The sequence below is a fragment of the Pristiophorus japonicus genome, chromosome 4 (genome assembly GCF_044704955.1).
Source record: "Pristiophorus japonicus isolate sPriJap1 chromosome 4, sPriJap1.hap1, whole genome shotgun sequence".
Classification (NCBI taxonomy): domain Eukaryota; kingdom Metazoa; phylum Chordata; class Chondrichthyes; family Pristiophoridae; genus Pristiophorus; species Pristiophorus japonicus.
The window spans coordinates 198080976-198105020 of NC_091980.1; the positions used below are offsets into that span (position 1 = coordinate 198080976).

General features: G+C 44.0%; 1 protein-coding gene across 1 annotated transcript in view; it reads left to right on the forward strand.

Moving 5' to 3' along the window:
• Positions 1 to 24045, forward strand: part of LOC139262282 (formin-1-like) — a 654821-nt gene that overhangs the window by 615624 nt on the left and 15152 nt on the right. The window contains exon 17 of the mRNA XM_070877435.1: positions 17484 to 17565. Coding sequence (XP_070733536.1) covers positions 17484 to 17565 — 82 coding nt within the window. The remainder of the gene's footprint in view (positions 1 to 17483; positions 17566 to 24045) is intronic.

Sequence of the window (24045 nt, forward strand, 5' to 3'; positions counted from 1 at the left end):
AAAAGTGGTGTTACATTAGCTACCCTCCAGTCCATGGGAATAGATCCAGAGTTGATAGACTGTTGGAAAATGATCACCAATGCATCCACTATTTCTTGGGCCACTTCATTGAACACTCTGGGATGCAGACTATCAGGCCCCGGGGATTTATCGGCCTTCAATCCCATCAATTTCCCTAGCACAATTTCCCGCCTAATAAGGATATCCTTCAGTTCCTCCTTCTCACTAGACCCACTGTCCCCTAGTACCTTCAGAAGGTTATTTGTATCTTTCTTCGTGAAGACAGAACCGAAGTACTGGTTCAAGTGGTCTGCCATTTCTTTGTTCCCCATTATAATTTCACCTGAATCCGACTGCAATGGACCCACATTTGTCTTTACTAATCTTTTTCTCTTCACATATTTATAGAAGCTTTTCCAGTCAGTTTTTATATTCCCTGCATGCTTCCTCTCATACTCTATTTCCCCCCTCTTAATTAAACCTTTTGTCCTCCTCTGTTGAATTCTAAATTTCTCCCAGTCCTCAGGTTTGTTGCTTTTTCTAACCAATTTATATGCCTCTTCCTTGGCTTTAACACTATCCTTAATTTCCTTTGTTAGCCATGGTTGAGCCATCTTCCCCGTTTTATTTTTACTCAAGACAGCGATGTACATTTGCTGAAGTTCATCCATGTGATCTTTAAATGTTTGCCATTGCTTATCCACCGTCAATCCTTTAAGTATCGTTTGCCAGTCTATTCTAGCCAATTCACGCCTCATACCGTCGAAGTTACCTTTCCTTAAGTTCAGGACCCTAGTTTCTGAATTAACTTTGTCACTCTCCATCTTAATAAGGAATTCTACCATATTATGGTCACTTTTCCTCAGTGGGCCTCGCACAACAAGATTGCTAACTAGTCCCTTCTCATTGCACTTCAGACGCATGTAACAATATCCACGTGAAGAGTTAACACCAAAACAGATTGGTTGTAACTTCTATGCTTTCTCCTGTGGGCAGAAAATGCTAGTTCTGCTCACATTTATTCTCATAATTATAGCTTTCGTATCCTGTATCATTTATTTTATTTACAAATTGATTTCTAGTTTTATCCCAGCCCCAGCAAGCAACAGAATAAGAATATATTTTTGCTACAATTTGAAGACGATGGATATCTCAACTGCTGTAGCTTTTAGTTCATAATATACTTACAGGGAGGACAGAATCACCGGAAAAGGCATGAGACATGCTAACCTTTTCAGAACAAGGTAAGTAAGCAGTGTTCTAGCAAGATATTGGAAAGGGGTGTGCTGGTGTACTGGTGGCTAATGCCAGATAATTCCATCTCAGTCTAGATCAACTTGGTTTCAGTAAAACCCACTTGAAGACGCATTCCTGACCCCTCTGTCAGAAAATCTCATTCCTTTCTTGGGTAAATCAGTAACCAAATCAATCAGTTTTATTCCCTGAATTCAACCACGATCTTTCAAGTTATTCTGTTGCGTCATCTGGACTTTGAGGCACAACAATTTTACATCAAAACCATAAATCTTTTGCACAGTTTGAGCCAGTCTTTCCATTTTATTACCGGTCAGCTGAAGTGCTCTTGAAGAGAGCCGGCACGGGCTCGACGGGCCAAATGGTCTCCTTTTGTGCTGTAACCAGGATAGGCGCACCAACACAGTATTCTCACTCAGGCCAACATCTCCAGCACTGAAAGATTGACCACGCTCGATCAGCTCCGATGGATGGGCCACATCGTCCACATGCGTGACACGAGACTCCCAAAACAAGTGCTCTACTTGGAGCTCTGACACAGCAAGCGAGTCCCAGGTGGGCAGAGGAAACGCTTCAAGGACACCCTCAAAGCTTCCTTGAAAAAGTGCAACATCCCCACCGACACCTGGGAATCCCTGGTCCAAGACTGCTCAATGTGGAGGAGAATCATCCGGGAAGGCGCTGAACACTTCGAGTCTCTTCACCGGAAACATGCAGAAGCCAAGCGCAAACAACGAAAAGAGCATAGAAACATAGAAACTAGGAGCAGTAGTAGACCATTCGGCCCTTTGAATCTGCTCTGCCACTCAATACGATCATGCTGATCCTCTATCTCAATACCATATTCCCGCTTTCTCCCCATACCCCTTGATGTCTTTTGTTTCTAGAAATCTATCTATCTCCCTCTTAAATATATTCAGTGACTTGGCCTCCACAGCCTTCTGGTCCCTCTGTACATCGACACTTCCCAAGCCATCACCATTTAAATAATACTTTGTTCTTATGTTTTTCCTACCCAAGTGGATAAATTCACATTTATCCATGTTATACTGCATCTGCCATGTGTTTGCCCACTCACTCAACCTATCTAAATCGCCTTCAGCGTCTTTGCATCCTCCTCACAACTCACAATTCCACCTAGTTTTATGTTGTCAGCAAACTTGGAAATATTACATTTGGTTCCCTCATCCAAATCATTTATATATATTGTGAATAACTGGGGCCCAAACACTGATCCCTGTGGTACCCCACTAGTCACTGCCCGCAACCCCGAAAAAGACCCGTTTATTCCTACTCTCTGTTTGCTGTCAGTTAAACAATTTTCAATCCATGCCAATACATTACCCCCAATCCTATGTGCTTTAATTTTGCACACTAACCTCTTATGTGGGACTTTATCAAAGGCCTTCTGAAAATCCAAATATACTACATCCACTGCTTCTCCCTTATATATTCTATCAGTTACATCCTCAAAAAACTTTGTCAAACATGATTTTCCATTCATAAATTCAAGTTGACTTTGTTTAATCCCATTTATATTATCTAAGTGTGCCGTTATCACATCCTTTATAATAGACTAGCATTTTCCCTACTACTGATGTTAGGCCAACCCGTCTGTAGTTCCCTGTTTTCTCTCTCCCTCCTTTTTTAAATAGTGGGGTTACATTTGCCACCCTCCAATCTGCAGGAACTGTTCTATAATCTACAGAATTTTGGAATTTTGGAATAGCGCATGACAACCCCACCCACCCGACCCTTCAACCACCACCTGCCCCACCTGTGACAGAGATTGTAGGTCCCGCATTGGTCTCATCAATCACCTGAGAACTCGTGTTAGTGTGGAAGCAAGTCATCCTCGACTCCAAGGGACTGCATAAGAAGAAGAAGCATTCCATGATTCTAACAGATATTTGCTTTAAGCTGCTGTTGTATTGACAGCATATTCCCATCTTCAAACATACTGCTTTATATTAATTGCTCATTGCTGCCATAGGTTGCTAAACTTAGATGAGATTGGCAAACAGTATTACCACCTGTGTTGAATAAATGCTGTTAAGTATATTCTGAGTTAGCAATAGCCCCAAAAGGTGATTTCTTCTTTTCTGCATTAAAAAAATATAAATCTGAATAGGAAATCTCTTAACATACTAATGTGTCATCAAATTCATTGTACAGGTTGAGCGTCCAAAATCTGGAGTTCAAAAATTCGGAATGTTCCGGAATCCGGAAACCGGGCCGTTCCATGCTGGGGTTGTCCAAAAACCGGAAAATGTTCCGAAATCCGGACTCCCCCCCCGCCTCAGCGACCCGACTTCGCCCCGGCCCTCGGCGGCCCGACCTCGCCCCGGCCCTACCTCGCCCCAGCCCTCAGCGGCCCGATCTCGCCCGACCCTCGGTGGCTCGACTTCACTCCGGCCCTCGGTGGTTCCAGCATGCTCAGGCCCTCAGCGGCCCGACCTCGCCTCAGCCTTTGGCGGCCCGATCTCATAAGAACATAAGAATTAGGAACAGGAGTAGGCCATCTAGCCCCTCGAGCCTGCTCCGCCATTCAATAAGATCATGGCTGATCTGGCCGTGGACTCAGCTCCACTTACCCGCCCGCTCCCCGCAACCCTTAATTCCCTTATTGGTTAAAAATCTATCTATCTGTGACTTGAATACATTCAATGAGCTAGCCTCTACTGCTTCCTTCGGCAGAGAATTCCACAGATTCACAACCCTCTGGGAGAAGAAATTCCTTCTCAACTCGGTTTTAAATTGGCTCCCCTGTATTTTGAGGCTGTGCCCCCTAGTTCTACTCTCCCCGACCAGTGGAAACAACCTCTCTGCCTCTATCTTGTTTATCCCTTTCATGATTTTAAATGTTTCTATAAGATCACCCCTCACCCACAATTTTAATGCATATGGTACTTGCCTTGGTCTACAAAACTAGTTTTGACATCCGATTTAATATGCATTGTATCCCTTGATGCCCTCATATGAGTCCTGAAATATATTGGCATATTTCTCCAGCAGAGTATCTAACCGAGACTTAACCATTTCTGTATACAGACGCTGTACCAATACAAACAAAGCACTCTTAGCCAATCTTTGCCCATAAATGTCAGTCAATTGACATAATTTGGTTATAATAATAGGTAATCTTGCTTGTTGCCCCTGGTATAGTACTAAACACTCCATTTGTCCAAGCGTCTGCAGTTTTTCCCCTGAATGTGTTGTCAGCTTTGCTGAGCTCAGCTTTAGTGGTAAGCCCCTGAAATTCTTGTAATACACATCCTGACTCATTATTGAGCAATCAGCCACTGTATCTAATGTCATATTAATCCATTGATTATTAATCATTACTAACGTTCTGAAATCCTGACATAAGGAATGTACAGCCTTGCCCTTCACTGCTTATACACCAAAACCTACGCTGTTCTGATCGGTTTCCACCCAGTGAAGTCTTTGATTATCGTTGGGCCTGTCCTTAGATTTACATGCAGCTTCTTGGCACGAGTAGCATCTTGCCTACTTGAACCAACACTGTTGTGTGGCATGATTGGCATTACACCTATGACATCTATTCTCCTTGATTTTATAACTCTCCCTCCAACCACGGCTCACCCTCTTCTGCGTTTCTACAGCCTGGTCACTGCGAACTGCTACTACTGCCAGTAATGGGTGAAATTCCTTAATATTTTTCACTGACATCTCATGGAGGTGGCTATCTTGCAAGCTTTCTCAAAAGAGAGATCATCTATATCTAAAAATTTTGATTGGATGTGTTCATCCGTTCGTTAGTCCACATACAAATTTATCACAAAGAGCCCTATCTAGGAATCCTCCAAAATTGAAGTGTAGAGATAATTTTCTTATGGCAACACTGAAGGTTTCATCAAGTCTTTGGTTTCTCAATTGTTAACTTGTAGCTCTCCGCTATTTCTAAAAGCTGTGGATCAAAATGATTCTCCAATATCTGTAGTATGCCTGAGAATGAAGCATCCTTAATCTTTCTCGGGGTTAACAAATTCACTAAGATAGCATAATTCTCTGTACCAATCAAGACTGGCAGAATAGCTTTGATCTTCTCATGTACTGCTGGATTCCTTATTTGTGAATTTGCCTCACCTGCTGGGACTTCATTGACAACATTAGCTCTAAAAAAAACACTTGCAATCTTTCACTGAAGGATTTAAACGATTCCTTATTCTTGATCAAAGGCTCCCAAAATACTGACATAACTCGTTGCCACATCCATATTGCCTGCTTAGCTTAATAACCATTAATCACTCTCAATAATCTTGAATTGCTTTTCAATGACTCTAAATGGCTTTCCACAAGCTCACTATTCAGTACTCTTTTAAAAAAAATGGTACTACCAGACCCTCATTCAGAATCACACTGCCAGTATATGTCCTTGCTGTGCTCCACCAAAAATTTCTTCATGAAGAAACTCCCATCCTCGTCGCCATTTTATAATGTATTTGCTTCATGGGTTCTTTGCTTAAGAATTCATAGCAATGCATTGCTGTTAAGAACTAGCTGGTTTATTGGTTTATTTTAGTTGTGCACTTTAAACAAATGCAAGGGAGGGTCACACTGAAAAATAATTTTTTTTGTGCCCCTTTTTTTTTGGGGGGGGGGAGGTTTAGGGCACTAAAAACAGAAATTATACAAGTGCCCCCTGGCTAAAAGGGTGGGGGGCACTAAAACTGACAAACTTAAACAAATTAAACTTTAGACGTGGTTCAAATTAAAATTTGGTTGCCGGGGGTGATGATGCACTCCAGTCCCTCCGGCTCCCACCTCTCGCGGAAGGCTGCGAGCGTACCGGTGGACACCGCGTGCTCCATCTCCAGGCATGCTGACTCAAATGTAACCACAGAAGAGAGGCAGGCAGTCGGGCTCCCCTCGACCGCCCGCTGCCTGGACCGGGTGATGACCCCCTTGGCCATGCCCAGGAGCAGTCCTACGAGGAGGCCTTCTGACCTGCCCGCTCCCCTATGCACAGGGTGCCCAAAGATCAGGAGTGTTGGACTGAAGTGCAACCAGAATTTGAGGAGCATCCCCTTCAAATAATGGAAGAGGGACTGCAACCTCGCATATTCGACATATATGTGGAACACAGACTCCTCTAGACCAAAGAAATTACAGGCGGCCTGGGAGCCCGTGAACCGTAGAAACATAGAAAATAGGTGCAGCAGTAAGCCATTCGGCCTTTCGAGCCTGCACCACCATCCAATATGATCATGGCTGATCATGCAACTTCAGCACCCCATTCCTGCTTTCTCTCCATACCCCTTGATCCCTTTAGCTGTAAGGCCACATCTAACTCCCTTTTGAATATATCTAACGAACTGGCTTCAACAACCTTCTGTGGTAGAGAATTCCACAGGTTCACAATTCTCTGAGTGAAGAAGTTTCTCCTCATCTCAGTTTAATCAAAAAGTTTGAAATATATTGTGCATTTTGTTAGGTATGGAAGAACTCCACAAGACTGAGTACTGTGAGATAAAACTGATGTGACCTTAGCCTCTTTAATCCAACCCCAGAGTGCCTAAGCAGCATGGCAGACAACCTTTTATACTCCCTTGCATGAGGGGTGCAGGTGACCCTTGGGCCTCCAACAGTTGTGCCCTCTGGTGGCAAGTCTTACATAGTTACAATGTTTATATACATATCACATTTCATTACATCTGATATACCGATAAAGAATTCAATACTTCGATGAGATACAGATAACTGATAAATATTTGCAGAATATAAGTTTAAGCTCTCTGGCTATGAAGTTCCCCCTCTTAGCACTGGCATTTAAGGCCGGTTTTGGCAACGGCCACTTCCGGCACGAGCCACGGTGGTTGCCATTTTGGGCAGTTTGATAGCATGGCCGTTGCCTGCACAAGGGGCCCCTCACCAACGATATTTTAAGGGATCAGCAGCAACTCTCAGGTAACTTGCTTTTTGGTTTCTACTGGTTCTATGTAAGTTTGTGGAACTGTTTGGAGCATTATAGAGTTATTTAAAGTTGGTGAGGTGACACGGAATGGTGCTGGAATTGGAAAAGGCCTTGCTTCTGAATTCAAGGATTCTGATCAGTCCACTTGTTTCCAGTCATGGGGCTCTAGTTGCAGTCCCCTCGCGCTGCAGCATGACAGGGAGATCGAGGAAAAGCAGCAAAGAGGGCAAGCTGCTCAAGAAGGAGGAGGAGGAGGGGCAGGAGGGCTCTCAACCGGAGGCCTTATCCACCTAGGGATTTTCGAGTGCACTTCTACCTGCACTTAAGCCAGGAGCAGTGTATTAGGAGGTGATCACAGAACTCTGCCACCTCTTGGGACCAGACCTGCCGCCTCAGAGCAGGACGACGACAGCTCTCCCAATGGCCCTCAAGGTGACCGTGGCCCTCAATTTCTTCACCACTGGATACTTCCAATCGGGAGCAGGCAACATAGCTAACATCTCCCAATTCACCGTCCTTCGCTGCATCCGGAGAAGGGACTTCATTGTCTTCTTTCCAAACAGAGAGAAGCAGAAGGAGCGTACATATGGCTTTGCCAGAATAGCAGGCTTCCCCATGGTGCAGGGCGTCATCGACACGTAGCTTTGCGGACGACGCCTATCAATCTTGAGATGGACCACAACTGCAAAGGCAACACTCACTTAATGTGCAGTTTGTCTGGGACCACGCCCAGCACAACATAATGGTGAATGTCCGGTATCCTGGCAACAATCATGATGTCTTCATCCTGTGCCAGTCCACGTCCAGCAATCTTCCAGCCACCACATCGAGCCCGAAGGGTGGCTGCTCGGAGTCAAAGGCTATCTGCTCTACACCTGGCAGCTGACTCCCCTCTGCAACCCCACCACTCATTAGGGGATTTTAACTATCCAAATATTGATTGGGACAAATTTAGTGTGAAGGGTATAGAGGGGGCGGAATTCTTGAAATGCATTCAAGAGAACTTTTTTAGTCAGTATGTAGCAAGCCCAACACGAGAGGGGGCGGTCTTGGATTTAGTTTTGGGGAATAAAGCTGGGTAGGATGAAGGGGTATTAGTGGGAGAGCACTTGGGTGCCAGTGACCATAATTCACTCAGATTCAAGTTGGTTCTGGACAAGGACAAGAATAAGCCTGGAATAAAAGTTCCGAATTGGGGAAAAGCTAATTTTGCTAAGTTAAGGAGTGATTTGGCCATAGTGGACTGGAAACAGCTACTTGTGGGTAAATCAGTGTCGGAACAGTGGGAGGCATTCAAGGAGAAGATCTGGAAGGCTCAGGCCAAACATGTGCCCTTAAAGAAAAAGGCTGGGAAAAATAATTATAGAGCCCCTGGATGTTTAGGGACTTACAGGGGAGAAGTAAGAGAAAAAGGGACACTTATGTCATATACCAATGGCGAAATGCTATAGAATCTTGCGAGGAATATAGAAAGTTAAGAGGCAAAATTAAAAAGGATATTAGGAATGCTAAGAGAGAGCCGAGAAATTCTTGGCTAGTAAAATTAAGGAAAACCCTAATATGTTCTATAAATTTATTAAGAGTAAGAAGGTAACTAAAGAAAGGGTAGGACCTATTAGAGACCATGGGGGTAATCTTTGTATGGAGGCAGAAGATGTTGGTAGGGTTCTTAACGAATATTTTGTGTCTGTTTTCACAAAGGAAAGGGGCAATACTATTGAGGACGAATGTGATATTCTGGATGAAATAAATATAGTGAGAGAGGAAGTATTAAGGGGTTTAGCAGCTTTGAAAGTAGATAAGTCCCCAGGCCCGGATGAAATGCATCCCATGCTGTTGAACAAAGTAAAAGAGGAAATCGCAGAGGCCTTGACCATCATTTTCCAATCCTCTTTGGATCTGGGCATGGTGCCGGAGGATTGGAGGACTGCTAATGTAGTATCCTTGTTTAAGAAGGGAGAAAGGGATAGGCCGAGTAATTACAGGCCTGTCAGCCTAACCTCAGTGGTGGGAAAATTATTGGAAAAACTCCTGAAAGACAGGATAAATCTGCATTTGGAAAGGTAAGGAATAATGAGGGACAGTCAGCACGAATTTGTTAAGGGAAGATCGTGTTTGACTAACCTGATTGAATTTTTTGAGGCGGTAACCAAGAGGGTCGATGAGGGTTGTGCATACGATGTAGTATATATGGATTTTAGCAAGGCTTTTGATAAGGTCCCACATGGTAGACTGGTCATGAAGGTTAAAATTGCATCCAAAATTGGTTTGGAGGTAGGAAGCAAAGGGTAATGATTGATGGATGTTTTTGTGACTGGAAGGATGTTTCCAGTGGGGTTCTGCAGGGCTCAGTACTGGGTCCCTTGCTTTTTGTGGTATATATCAACGATTTGATTTGAATATAGGGAGTATGATTAAGAAGTTTGCAGACGATACTAAAATTGGCTGTGTGGTTGATAATGAAGAGGAAAGTCATGGGCTGCAGGAGGATATCAATCTACTGGTCAGGTGGGCAGAACAGTGGCAAATGGAATTTAATTCAGATAAGTGTGAGGTGATGCACTTTGGGAGGGCTAATAACGAAAGGGTATACACATTAAGCGGTATGCCACTTAATAGCATAGATGAACAAAGGGACCTTGGAGTGCTTGTCCACAGATCCCTGAAAGTAGCAGGCCAGGTGGATAAGGTGGTTAAGAAGGCATGCAGAATGCTTGCCTTTGTTGTCTGAGGCATAGAATATAAGAGCAGGGAGATTATGCTTAAATTGTATAATACTTTGGTTGGACCATAGCTGGAGTACTGCGTGCAGTTCTGGTTGCCGTATTATAGGAAGGACGTGATTTCACTAGAGAGGGTGCAGAGGAGATTTACTAGGATTTTGCCTGGAAAGGAGAATCTTAGTTATGAGGACAGATTGAATTGGCTTGGTTTGTTCTCATTCAACAGAGGAGGTTGAGAGGAGACCTCATTGAGGTGTACAAAATATTGAGGGGTCTGGATATAGTGTATAGTAAAGGTCTATTTCTATTGGTGGAGGGATCTACTATGAGGGGGCATAGTTTTAAGGTGGTTGGTGGAAGGTTTAGAGGAGATTTGAGGGGGGGGCTTCTTTACGCAGAGGGTTGTGGGGATCTGGAACTCGCTGCGTGGAAGAATGGTGGATGCAGAAACTCTCACCACTTTTAAGAGATGGTTGGATGGGCACTTAAAGTGCAGTAACCTGCAGGGACCTAGAGCTGGTAATTGGGATTAGATTGGATGACCTTTTGTTGGACAGCGCAGATATAGTGGTAATTACTGCAGGGAATAGAATACGGCTAGGGTGATCTCCTGGACTAGTTTCGATCTTCTGGATGGGCCAGAGAGGAATTTTTGCAGATTTTTTCCCCCCTAAATTGGCTTGGGTTTTTATCTGGTTTTTGCCTCTCCCAGGAGATCACATGGCTCCGGTTGGGGTGGAGTGTAGAATGTTTCAGTATAAGGGGTGTCATAGTTGTATGAGGTGGACTGGTTGGGCTGGGTGCTCTTTGCCTTTCCGTCATTGTTCATAGGTTTATATGTAACCTTTAGGGCTGCTGACCAGGGGCCGTGTGGCTCTTTGTCGGCCGGCACGGACACGATGGGCCAAAATGGCCTCCTTCTGCGCTGTAAATTTCTATGTTTCTATGTTTCTATATTTCTATGTTTCATGGCCAGCAATCATATAATGACAGCCATGCTGCCACAAGGAATCTCATTGAGCAGACCATCAGGGTGCTGAAGCAACAATTCTGCTGTCTTGACCACTCAGAAGGAGCCCTCCATTACATGCCAGAGCAGGTGTCCCATTTTGTAATGGTCTGCTGCATCCTCCACACCTTGGCCAGCTTGAGGACAGAGCCCATGCCACCACGTGCTCTGCGACCACCTCAGGAGGAGGAAGAGGAGGCAGGCAGAAGGTCCTCATTCTGCACAGGGTGTTCATGAGTGCCTCAACAGACTCCAGTTCCCCTGAATGAAATCCCAGATCCCCGTTGCTCATCACTTCCCCAACTTATCACCCTCTGTCACGGTACATCAAAGCTTCATCTTGACCAGAATGCTGAAATGAAAGCCTTCACAAAACAAAAATTCCAAACATAACTTATAAATGATTCAATCCAATACTACATAACAAAGTCAACTAATCACCCTTGTGCATTCCCTTCGTGTCTCTCATTTTCCTTTGCCTATTCTAATGCTCCTACACAGCGTTATCCCAGTGGCTGCAGCATGGCTGGAGGAAGGCTGCTGAATATCCATGGGGGTCACTGCAGATGACGTTGCAGGATGACCTCGAGCAGCTCTGGGCCTAGAAGACCCGGCTGTAGGCTGCACCACCTTGGCATAGGCAGCAGCAGTCCAACTGGCTGCCTGTCAGGCGGCCGCAAGGGCACTGGCGGAGTGTCAATGGGCGGAGTATGACTGCTATCATCCTGAGAGAGGACAGCAGGTTCTTTCTTTACGGAGCCATTGTCACTCCCCTTGGATGGCGCTTCAGCATTACTAGTCATCTGTTGGTGGACAGATTGCTGAATTGCTGTGAGACCCTGCAAGCCCCTTTCCATGCTAGTAAACCCAGCCACGATACGATGGCAGCAGTCTGAGCTTGCGTGGCAGAAAACTGAGCCTGCATGAGAGCAGTTTGAGCTTCTACTGCAGCACTCAGACATTGGGTTGCTTCCACTTGTGCTGCAATAGAAGCTGCAACATTGCCCATCTCAGCCAGCATCATGGTTGGGTTCACAAGTGCTCCAATGGAGTTGCCCATTACTTCCATCCTCAAAATCATGGACTCTAAGCTCCAATCAAAGCCCCATGCAATGTTGGAGGCTGACTGCTCCATGCTACTTGACACAGACAAGAGGCTCTCGGGCAGGCCTGCCACTGCACCAAGCATTTCCGTGTGCTTGCCCATCACCCTTCTTCTGAAGGCCCCACATCGAAGTCCTCATCTGAGTCCTGTGCAGCTTAACTGGTGTGTGAATTAGCCCTCTGGGGAGTTACCCTATCCCCCTGGCCTGGCTGCAGTCCACACATGTCCAGTGACTCAGCAGGTGCAGATCCTGCCTATGTACTACCCTCTAAAATTCACACAGTGCCATTTTCTGAGCTGGTGCCTGGAAGTGTCAGATCGAGCGACGGTGCCTCTTCTTCTCCATCACTCGCCTCCTTTTACTGCCTGGGCTGCTGGCAGTTCTTGGGTATCTGAAAGGAGAAAGGCACAAGGGTCAGGTTGTGGTGAGAGGAGGGAGGGAAAGCAAGATGTTTATGCTTACACCAGCAGCAGCTTGTAAGTGAGAAGAGATTGTGGAATGTGAGAAGAATGATTAGGTATGAGCATACCGTCATTATCAATGCTTTCAGCCTTGCTGCTCGCCACTGGCCCTCCAATTATCTCCAGCACAGTCTCCACCAGCACATTAAAGTTGTGCAGACGTGCTTCACCCTCACCTGTCTGTTGCTGCTCACGCCAGTTGTGATCCACCTTGGTCTCAAGAGAGAAGGAAAGTATGTCAATGAATGTGGTACAATGTGTTTGGATGATGTGCCTGTCATGGTTGAATAGCTGACATTGTGTGCAAGGTGTGAGATATGGGTGTGAGTCTTGCAGCAGTGGTAAGTATATGAGGGTGAGGTGAAACTATGATTGTGAGATATGAGTCATGATTGCTGGAGATTGTTAGTAGGTGAGTGATGGGGGTGTGGTGCATTGAGCAGTGTGTGAGGCTAATGGTGCAGTTGGTGGTATATGGCATTTGAAGATGCATTCACTCACCTTGACCACTCGTGTGAGGTAATTAAATTTCTTTTAGCACTGCATCCAGGTCCTTGCGACAACACCGGTGGCACTGACGGTTTGCACTATCTCTTCCCACTGACTTCAAGTATTCTGTCTCGAAGGTGTCCTGGCCCCCCCTGCGGGTAGAGGACATGTTTTCTTCTGTATACCCACTGGACCAAGGCCTCCAGTGCTGCATCTGAGAAGCGAGGTGCCCTTTTTCTTCTCTGCAGCTGCAGCTACAATGGCAATGAGTTGCTTCTGCAACAAAATACCTTCCCTTTAAGAAGTGCAGAGAGCCTAGGCAAAATTTAATTGGACAGTAGACTGCACCCAATATTGGCATCCTGTTCAGCACTGAGCCAACCAGTAGTGCGATTAGCATGAGCTTAGCACTCCAATCATGCAAATGAGCAGGCAGCACAAATTTTGCATGCTGCCTGCACCAAACGGGTAGATTACACATCGCAATCCCTGCGCCCGTTTCCAGGCTTCATCCAATTTCACCTCTTCTAACTCCAAAGTTCAAAACTGACACCAGAGTATGAGTGAAGAGAAATAAATTCTGGCCTCCAAAGACTTGAACATATCTCCCACGGGCTTTCAGGAGTCATGGATGTACCCCATATCACCCAGGAAATTGAACACTGGGTATCGTTGGGTATTTTTCTCTTTTGGAATAAAAATAGCTTTCCAGCCAGCACCAGAATTGCAATGCAAGAGAGGTTTGATATGATTTGGAAAGTAATGTTGCACATACCCAGAATCTGCAGACAAATCACTTACCAACATTCATTGTTTAGGCTCATTTGGGGAAAGAAGACAAAATTAGTAGAGGGAAAATGTTTTTAATGTCACCTTAGAACGAGCTACTTTGCATGTAACTGTTAAATTATAAAATATAGTGCCACTTAACACCGTGAATATAGACTAGGTTAAAATGTACAAAGTCCTGATTCAATACTGATGTAAGTATGATGGCCTATGCACCAAGATATAGTAACAAAAAATGGTTTGAGCAGGGACAGTGTGTAGACCCAAATAATGTAGTGAGGTAGATGGGTTGCATCATCTTTCTGATTCTTAAATTGTGTATAAAATTGACAAATTAGACTTCTATGTGGACTTATTTTTGAAGAAACTGTCTCTTAACAAAGTAACAGGTGCCTTAAAAATCAAACCATTTGATTATTCTGACTTTGAATTTTGCCCAAATTTAGACCACTTTGCATTTTAAATATCTTGGTGATCAAAATAAATTATCAGTTAAATTACAGTATCTGAATGTTGGCATAATGATGAGCCAGCAACTGGTGTGCTTTTTCAATCTCCAGGGAAGGCACATTCTAAGTTTCTTATATACTTAAAATCAATAGAATTGACCATCTCCTACCTTTCAAGAACACCTTTCAGTTGCACTTTGTTCCTTCATGCATAACTGTCAGAGTCATCAAGTTTGCTTTGCTGTCTTTTTTACAGACATGACCCTGATTGCAAATTTTTTATGGCAAACAACCTTGAAACAATTTCTTATTTGTTCTTTTTAACTCATTTTGAGAAGACAGAACAAGGACTTGCACAATTTTTTGTGCACCACTTTGATCAAGTTTACTTTATCATTTGAGTACATTGTGATAGTATTACAGAGAGTTACCGTTAAACTTTAGATTTTTCTTTTAATCCTTCTGTCATTTGTGGATTGGATGAGTGATAATGTTATGGTTAATACTATGTACTCTGTTTTTAATATGTATGCAGCTAGCACTGCATCAATATAATTTTTATTGGCCAGAGTTTGGGAGCTCAACTTTATGAATATTTTATGGTTTTCCATATTGCTTATCTGGTAATCATTGTTCATACTTGGGATTGTTTTATATGGTGGGACTTGATAACATTTAAATAATGTCTTCAAATGTGAATAGGGACAACATTCCCATTTCACGATATGGGAGCTTGGTCAAATTAGTAATTATTCAATCTGATATGATTCTGCTACAGGAAACTTGTGAATCTAATTTTGAAGTGTCAAATGAATGGATGTTCGATTTCTTTGCAGCTGTGGTGAGACCCGGATACTAAATAGCTCTCTTGGACAGGACCCAGCAATAGTAGTGAATCACTTAGAAGGTCATGCAGATTAATATTCTGTAATAATATTAATAAGAACATAAGAAATAGGAACAGGAGTAGGCTATTTGGCCCTCGAGCCTGCTCCACCATTCAATAAGATCATGGCTAATGCACTACAGTATAAGTACTGTGAACAGGTGGGTTAGATAGATCAAAAGTCTTCTGCCTGAAACTATTACTATTCTGCTTGTAATGTCATAAGTCTTGTAAGTGCCACCATAGTCTGAGGCAATGGTAAAGTGAAAAGGCAGGGCAAGCTTATTCCTTAAAACAAAAGCAAAATACTGCGGATGCTGGAAATACTCAACGGGTCAGGCAGCATCTGTGAAGAAAGAAACAGAATTAATGTTTCAGATCGATGACCTTTCGCCAGAACTGGAAAAAGTTAGAGATGTAACAGGTTTTAAGCAAATACAGAAGCTGGGAGGGGAGGAAAGAACAAAGGGAAAGTCTGTGATAGGGTGGGAAACAGGAGAGATTAAATAACAAAAGGGATGATGGTGCAAGGCAAAAGGAGATGGTAATGAGACAAGTAAAGGAAAAAAAATGGGTCGAGAGAAGGTGTAAATGGGAATATCAGAATCATCAGCAATAGGTGCTGTCCAAAAAAATGGGGCCAGAGGTTATGATCTGAAATTTTTGAACTCACTGTTAATTCCAGAAGGCTGTAAAATGCCTAACTGAAAGATGAAGTGCTGTTCCTCGAGCTTACATTGAGCTTCATTGGAATAGTTTAGGTGGCCAAGGACAAAGAGGTCAGAGTGGGAGTGGGGAAGTGTAAGATTTGGATCACAGGTCACACACAGATTACCCAAAGGGTCTTAGAAGTTGTAAGGCATTTTATTAAGGAGCGGCAGTTATAAGCATAATCACATACAACACGTGATTAAAATAGATATAATAGACATACAACCTGTGACAGATGAGAACGATCTACTGCCCCAGAACGGACAGAGGTTGAGGCAGAACACTGGTCTTGGATTGGATCCCTGCAGCCTGCAGCAGTGGTCTCATCTGTTTGATCGTTCCCCGAGCTTTTGGGGGTGTTAGGCCATGGATCCACCTCAGAGGTTGAGTTTGACCAAGATGTTAGGCTGAAGCCAGTATGTATCCACCCTGAGGAAGCCCTTCCCCTAACTGACTGTTTTTACCTTTTGGCTGCCCATTTATATATCTTATTTTGGTGGGCTGGTGGATATCTTGCGTCAATCATTTTTACCCATTCAATTGTCCAATTACAGGGGAGTGAGTGCCTCTGACACCCCTCCCATCCTCATGAGGTCCTTATTTCTGTTCTAAATGTCTTGCTGTCTTTCCATAGAAGATTGTTTATTCTACGCCTCCTTGCTACTTTTGTTATCAGTTTAGTCATGTCTGCTGGAGGCCCGTACTTCGTGTACTGACCTCGTAACAACCTTAGCTCTCTATGTAGTTCTTATCTGATGTGGCTGGAATTCCTCCTGTGTCATCTGCCTGCCTCATCTGCTGAGTTAGTATCTCTACTTCTTTTATAAAATTATTACTTCTTTTATAATTCACAATTTCTTCGGATTCATGATTTCTTGCATTGGAAAATTAAAATGATAGGTGACCGGAAGCTCAGGGTCACTCTTGTGGGCTGAATGGAGCTGTTCTACAAAGCAGTCACTCAATCTGCATTTGGTCTCTCCAATTTAAAGGAGACCGCATCATGAGCAGCGAATACAGTATACTAAATCGCTGTTTTACCTGGAAGGAGTGTTTGGGGCCCTGGACGGTGGAAAGGAAGGAGGTAAAAGGGCAGGTATCTGCTGCACTTGCACGGGAAAGTGCTGTGGGAAGGGGAGGTGGGATATTGGGGTGATTGAGGAGTAGACCAGGGTGTCGCTGAGGGAATGGTCCTTTTGGAATGCTGAAAGGGGAGGGGAGGGGAAGATATGTTTGGTCTCGAGCTTATTCCTTCAATGCCACAAAATGAGGATACAAGAAGCAGTGGATGCTAAAGTTCCAATATGCCTTTTTCTCCCAATGTTATCTTTGCTATTTAAGCTCAAATTCCCCCAAATTTAATTGAATAATATGATTAATGAAACGTTGAGCTTTGCGTTTAACATGTATCAGGGCTGATTAAAATTCAGAAACGTGGTCTTATTGCCAACGTTTACATGTAATGCTTCAAATTATACATAGATTGCAATGTAATGATTTTGAGGAGAGATGTTCATTATTTACAGCAATATTGTAAACACAGGCATTACATATGCAGTTACAACTTGGCTATAAATAATGAACAACTGAAATATTCCACCATTGTTGATTAAAACATAGACAATGAATTGAAATGCAATTGATTAGTTTCTTCTGAAATTATTTCAGATTGAAGGAGGCTCAACAATCTGTAAAGAAGATAACTTCAGAAAAGAAAGTTGACACAAAGAAAACAAATCCTAACAGCCTGGTAAGATTGTTATTACTATTAATCTATATATTTAACCTATTTGGGTGATGATTACAGTATACAAAATAAGGTGCTAAAAATCCAAATTTTATCCAAGAATACAACATCCTGCTAATTTATATATAAATGTTATACATTGAGGCATTTAAGGCAAAGAAGTGATGTTGAATTTGTATAAAACAATATATGCAGTCTGGGCTCCTCATATGGAAAAGCTATTACAGCCATGGAAAGGATCCAATGAAGGTTCTCCAGAATGAGACCAGGGGCCCGAAATTGGTGGCCTTACCGCCCACTGCCGCTGGCAGCCTCCGAGTTTTTTCAGTGGTTCCCTCTCGGTGACAGCTTCCTCCAGGTCTGTAACCGGCGGGAGGGGAGTACTGCTGAAAGCCAAGTCGCGTAAGTGTGGTCCCGCCCACCGAGCTGGCAGATACCTCTGGGCGGGAGTCGGCGGGAGTTGGCGGCAGCAGAGGGAAGCACCGCTGTGTGGAGGCAGGTCTAACCCTGATGGTAAGTGAGAAGACCTGCAAAAAAAGGTTAGTGAACTTCTTTAAAAAACAATTTTCAGCGATTTTTCTGTATGGGGTCCCCTGAAGGTGTTCCAATGGTTTTTTTTAAAGATTTTTATTTTAAGGTCTCCCTCCACCCCCCCGCGCCTCCCCCCCCCCCCCCAGACCCGACTCAATCCTTGGTGGCACTTTGGCGAGGATTGCATTTGGGATCCTATGGATTGGAGGGTAACTAATGTAACCCCACTTTTTTTAAAAGGAGGGAGAGAGAAATCAGGGAATTATAGATCGGTTAGCCTGACATCGTTAGTGGTGAAAATGTAGGAATCAATTATTAAAGATGTAATCACAGTGTACTTGGAAAGCAGTGACAGGATCGGTCCAAGTCAGCATGGATTTATGAAAGGGAAATCATGCTTGACAAATCTTCTAGAATTTTTTGAGGATGTAACTAGTAGAATGGACGAGGGAGAACCAGTAGATGTGGTGTATTTGGACTTTCAAAAGGCTTTTGACAAGGTCTCACACAAGAGATTAGTTTGCAAAATTAAAGCACATGGTATTGGGGGTAATGTATTGACGTGGATAGAGAACTGGTTAGCAGACAGGAAGCAGAGAGTAGAAATAAACGGTTCCTTTTCAGAATGGCAGGCAGTGACTAGTGGGGTACCACAAGGTTCAGTGCTGGGACTCCAGCTATTTACAATATACATTAATGATTTAGACGAAGGAATTGAATGTAATAGCTCGAGGCTTGCAGATGACACTAAGCTGGGTGGCAGTGTGAGCTGTGAGGAGGATGCTAAGAGGCTGCAGGGTGACTTGGACAGGTTAGGTGAGTGGGCAAATGCATGGCAGATGCAGTATAATGTAGATAAATGTGAGATTATACACTTTGGTGGCAAAAACAGGAAGGCAGAATATTATCTGAATGGTGACAGATTAGGAAAAGGGGAGGTGCAACGAGACCTGGGTGTCATGGTACATCAGTCATTGAAGGTTGGCATGCAGGTACAGCAAGCGGTTAAGAAAGCAAATGGCATGTTGGCCTTCATAGCGAGGGGATTTGAGTATAGGAGCAGAGAGGTCTTACTGCAGTTGTATAGGGCCTTGGTGAGGCCACACCTTGAATATTGTGCACCGTTTTGGTCTCCTAATCTGAGGAAGGACGTTCTTGCTATTTAGGGAGTGCAACGAAGGTTCACCAGACTGATTCCCGAGATGGCAGGACTGACATATTAAGAACGACTGGATCGACTAGGCTTATATTTACTGGAATTTAGAAGAATGAGAGGGGATCTCATAGAAACATATAATATTCTGATGGTATTGGACAGGTTAGATGCAGGAAGAATGTTCCCGATGTTGGGGAAGTCCAGAAGCAGGGGTCACAGTCTAAGGATAAGGGGTAAGCCATTTAGGACCGAGATGAGGAGAAACTACTTCACTCACAGAATTGTGAACCTGTGAAATTCTCGACCACAGAAAGTTGTTGATGCCAGTTCGTTAGATATATTCAAAAAGGAGTTACATGTGGCCTTTACAGCTAAAAGGGATCAAGGGGTATGGAGAGAAAGCAGGAATGAGGTACTGAAGTTGCATGATCAGCCATGATCACATTGGATGGTGGTGCAGGCTCGAAGGGCCGAACGGCCTACTCCTGCACCTATTTTCTATGTTTCTATGTTTCAAGTCTCTGGAGAAATATCACCAACGATGTCTCCACAAGATCCTACAAATCCCCTGGGAGGACAGGCGCACAAACATCATCGTCCTCGTCCAGGCTAACATCCCCAGCATTGAAGCACTGACCACACTTGATCAGCTCCGCTGGGCAGGCCACATGCCAGCCACGAGACTCCCAAAGCAAGTGCTCTACTCGGAGGCTTCTTCATGGCAAACGAACCAAAGGTGGGCAGTTGAAAGCTTCCCTGATAAAGTGCGACATCCTCACTGACACCTGGGAGTCCCTGGCCCAAAACCCCTAAGTGAAGGAAGTGAGTCCGAGAAGGCGCTGAGCATCGCGAGTCCCAACGCCGAGAGCATGCAGAAATCAACCGCAGGCAGCGGAAAGAGCGTGCGGCAAACCAGTCCCACCCACCCCTTCCCTGAACAACTGTTTGTCCCACCTGTGACAGAGTCTGTGGCTCTCATATTGGACTGTTCAGCCACCAAAGAACTCATTTCACGAGTGGAAGCAAGTCTTCCTCAATTCCAAGGGACTGCCTATGATGGTGGTTGTGAAAGGTAAATTTCTTTCTTGAAGTAAACTAATTTTGAGGGCTGTCCTGATAGATGCAGTTATTTCCTGATACAAATGTTACTTTGTGCATAGTTAAGTTATATGTCTGGCTGGTTAAAAGCAATTATTTTAACCTATTGATATAACAGAATGATATATTGTTTATCCAATATCTTTGAATTTCTACTACAAATTTCAAACACTGTAATGTATTGTTAGTGCTGCTTATTGCAGTTTAGGGAATATTAGTAACTGTTGTGGCAGAACCGATTTTCTTTGGTTACAGAATGTTCCAGTTAATTATAGCCCTGTTCTGATGATCAAGGTAAACTGTTTGGACTTAGAAATGTAATTGTTTTGTGTGACTAAATATTGGTAAGTACGTCCTCCAGTGTTTGAACATGTGCCTAATACTGGACAATCTGTACCACAAAATAGTGTGGAGCATAGCATACTCAGTCTAGAGTCAGCATACTAACAGAAAGAGCTAAAATCAACCTGGCAATTATACAATAAGGTCACTTCATGTTGTAAGTCATGCATGTATTGGTGAATTTTAAATCAGCTGCCAGATAGAAACATAGAAAATAGTTACAGGAGTAGGCCATTCGGCCCTTCGAGCCTGCACCACCATTCAATAAGATCATGGCTGATCATTCACCTCAGTACCCCTTTCCTGCTTTCTCTCCATACCCCTTGATCCCTTTAGCCGTAAGGGCCATATCTAACTCTCTTTTGAATATATCCAATGAACTGGCATCAACAACTCTCTGTGGCAAGGAATTCCACAGGTTAACAGCTCTCTGAGTGAAGAAGTTTCTCCTCATCTCAGTCCTAAATGGCCCACCCCTTATTCTAAAACTGTGTCCTCTAGTTCTGGACTTCCCCAACATCGGGAATACTCTGCCCGCATCTAACCTGTCTAGTCCCGTCAGAATCTTATATGTTTCTATGAGATCCCCTCTCATCCTTCTAAACTCCAATGTATAAAGGCCCAGTTGATCCAGTCTCTCCTCATATGTCAGTCCAACCATCCCAGGAATCAGTCTGGTAAACTTCGCTGCACTCCCTCAATAGCAAGAACGTCCTTCCTCAGATTAGGAGACCAAAACTGAACACAATATTCCAGGTGAGGCCTCACCAAGGCCCTGTAAAACTGCAGTAAGAACTCCCTGCTTCTATACTCAAATCCCCTAGCTATGAAGTCCAACATACCATTTGCCGCCTTCACCACCTGCTGTACCTGTATGCCAACTTTCAAAGACTGATGAACCATGACACCCAGGTCTCGTTGCACCTCCCATTTTCCTAATCTGCTGCCATTCAGATAATATTCTGTCTTTGCGTTTTTGCCCCAAAAGTGGATAACCTCACATTTATCCGCATTATACTGCATCTGCCATGCATTTGTCCACTCATCTAACCTGTCCAAGTCACCCTGCAGCCTCTTAGCATCCCCCTCACAGCTCAAACCACCACTCAGTTTAGTGTCATCTGCAGACTTGGAGATATTACAGTCAATTCCTTCATCCAAATCATTGATGTATATTGTAAAGAGCTGGGGTCCCAGCATTGAGCCCTGCAGCACCCCACTAGTCACTGCCTGCCATTCTGAAAAGGACCCATTTATCTTGACTCTCTGCTTCCTGTCTGCCAACCAGTTCTCTAGCCACGTCAGTATATTACCCCCAATACCATGTGCTTTGATTTTGCACACTAATCTCTTGTGTGGAACCTTGTCAAAAGCTTTTTGAAAGTCCAAATACACCACATCCACTGGTTCTCCCTTGTCCACTCTACTAGTTACATCCTCAAAAAATTTTAGAAGATTTGTCAAGCATGATTTCCCCTTCATAAATCCATGCTGACTTGGACCGATCCTGTCACTGCTTTCCAAATTTCATCCTTAATAATTGATTCCAACATTTTCCCCACTACTGATGTCAGGCTAACCGGTCTATAATTACCCACTTTCTCTCCCTCCCTTTTTAAAAAGTGGTGTTACATTAGCTACCCTCCAGTCCATAGGAAATGATCCAGAGTCGATAGACTGTTTGGAAAATGATCACCAATGCATCCACTATTTCTATGGCTACTTCCTTAAGTACTCTAAGGAATGCAGACTATCAGGCCCAGGGGATTTATCGGCCTTCAATCCCATCAATTTCCCTAACACAGTTTCCTGCCTAATAAGGATATCCTTCAGTTTCTCCTTCTTACTAGACCCTCGGTCCCCTAGTACTTCCGGAAGGTTATTTGTGTCTTCCTTCGTGAAGACAGAACCAAAGTATTTGTTCAATTGGTCTGCCATTTCTTTGTTCCCCATTATAAATTCACCTGAATCTGACTGCAAGGGACCTACGTTTGTCTTCACTAATCTTTCTCTCTTCACATATCTATAGAAGCTTTTGCAATCAGTTTTTATGTTCCCGGCAAGCTTCTTCTCGTACTCTATTTTCCCCCTCTTAATTAAATCCTTTGTCCTCCTCTGCTGAATTCTAAATTTCTCCCAGTCCTCAGGTTTGTTGCTTGGTTGTTGATGAGATTGGGGTGGGGCGGGGCGGTGCGGTGTTAAAATTGAGCAAGATCACCTACCACCTGCTGTAACCGCGGTAGACGCATTTTAAATGCCCACTGCGTTGAGGTGGCTGAGGTGCAGGAAGGTGCCTCATGACTGCATGCAAATCAGGGTTCTATGATATAATTAAGACTCCAGCATGATTGTAACTGAGTGGGCCAGAAGCACACAGCCCAACGGCCAACCCGCTGAATAAAACCTTGCGGGACTGACTTACTACTTAAAGGGGCACTCCACTCTAAGCACTCAAATCACAGAGAACTATGTGCTACTATGCTTAGTGGATTTCGAAGGAATTGTTTAGTGTGGAGATTGATTATTACTGGCATTTTATTGCCTTACTTAGATTAAGCTCTCACAGCTTATCATAGGTGCTATTTTTCTTCATTGCTTTAAATGAAGGAAAAGTTGAAAGCAGCAACAGCCTCAACTACCAGGTTGACTAGCAGGTGGGGCTGTTAGAAGACAGCATGTGAGAGGGCTGCCCATAGGGTGCCTTACCCAGCCCACAGGGTCTTTAAGCCAAGCGTCACATTCCTGAATATGACTGAAGAGTCCTGCATCAGGAGTCTGTGCTTCACCAGACAGGCAGTTGCTGATCTATATACCTCCTGCACCAGGACCTGCTGCCTCCTGGTGCAGGTGAGCATGCTTTGCCAGTGGCTGTCAAAGTCACTGTCACCCTTAACATTTTTGCCTCGGCTCCTTCCAGGTGAGGACATCACCCACATCTTCCAGTCTTCTGTGCATGGCTTCATCAAGCAGCTCACCAATGCCTTATTTGTCATGGACAACCAATATATCACCTTTCCCATAGATGCCAACACTCAAAATGAGAGAGTGCCAAGATTTGCAGCAGTGGCTTGCATCCCTTGTGACCAGGGCATTATAGACTGCACTCAAGTATCCATCAAGGTGCCAGAAGATGGGCCAACAGCTTTTGTTAAAAAGAGCTATCATGCAGTTAATGTCCAGCTGGTGTGTGATCACCATAGAAGTATCATTCAAGCCTCTGCCAGTTTTACAGGCAGCTGTTTCAACACCTTCATCCTGCGACACTCATCCATCCCCCCACTATTCCACCCATCCAGGAATGTAAGCGGATGGCTGCTTGCAGACAGCGGCCACCCCCTGTACACATGGTCGATGAC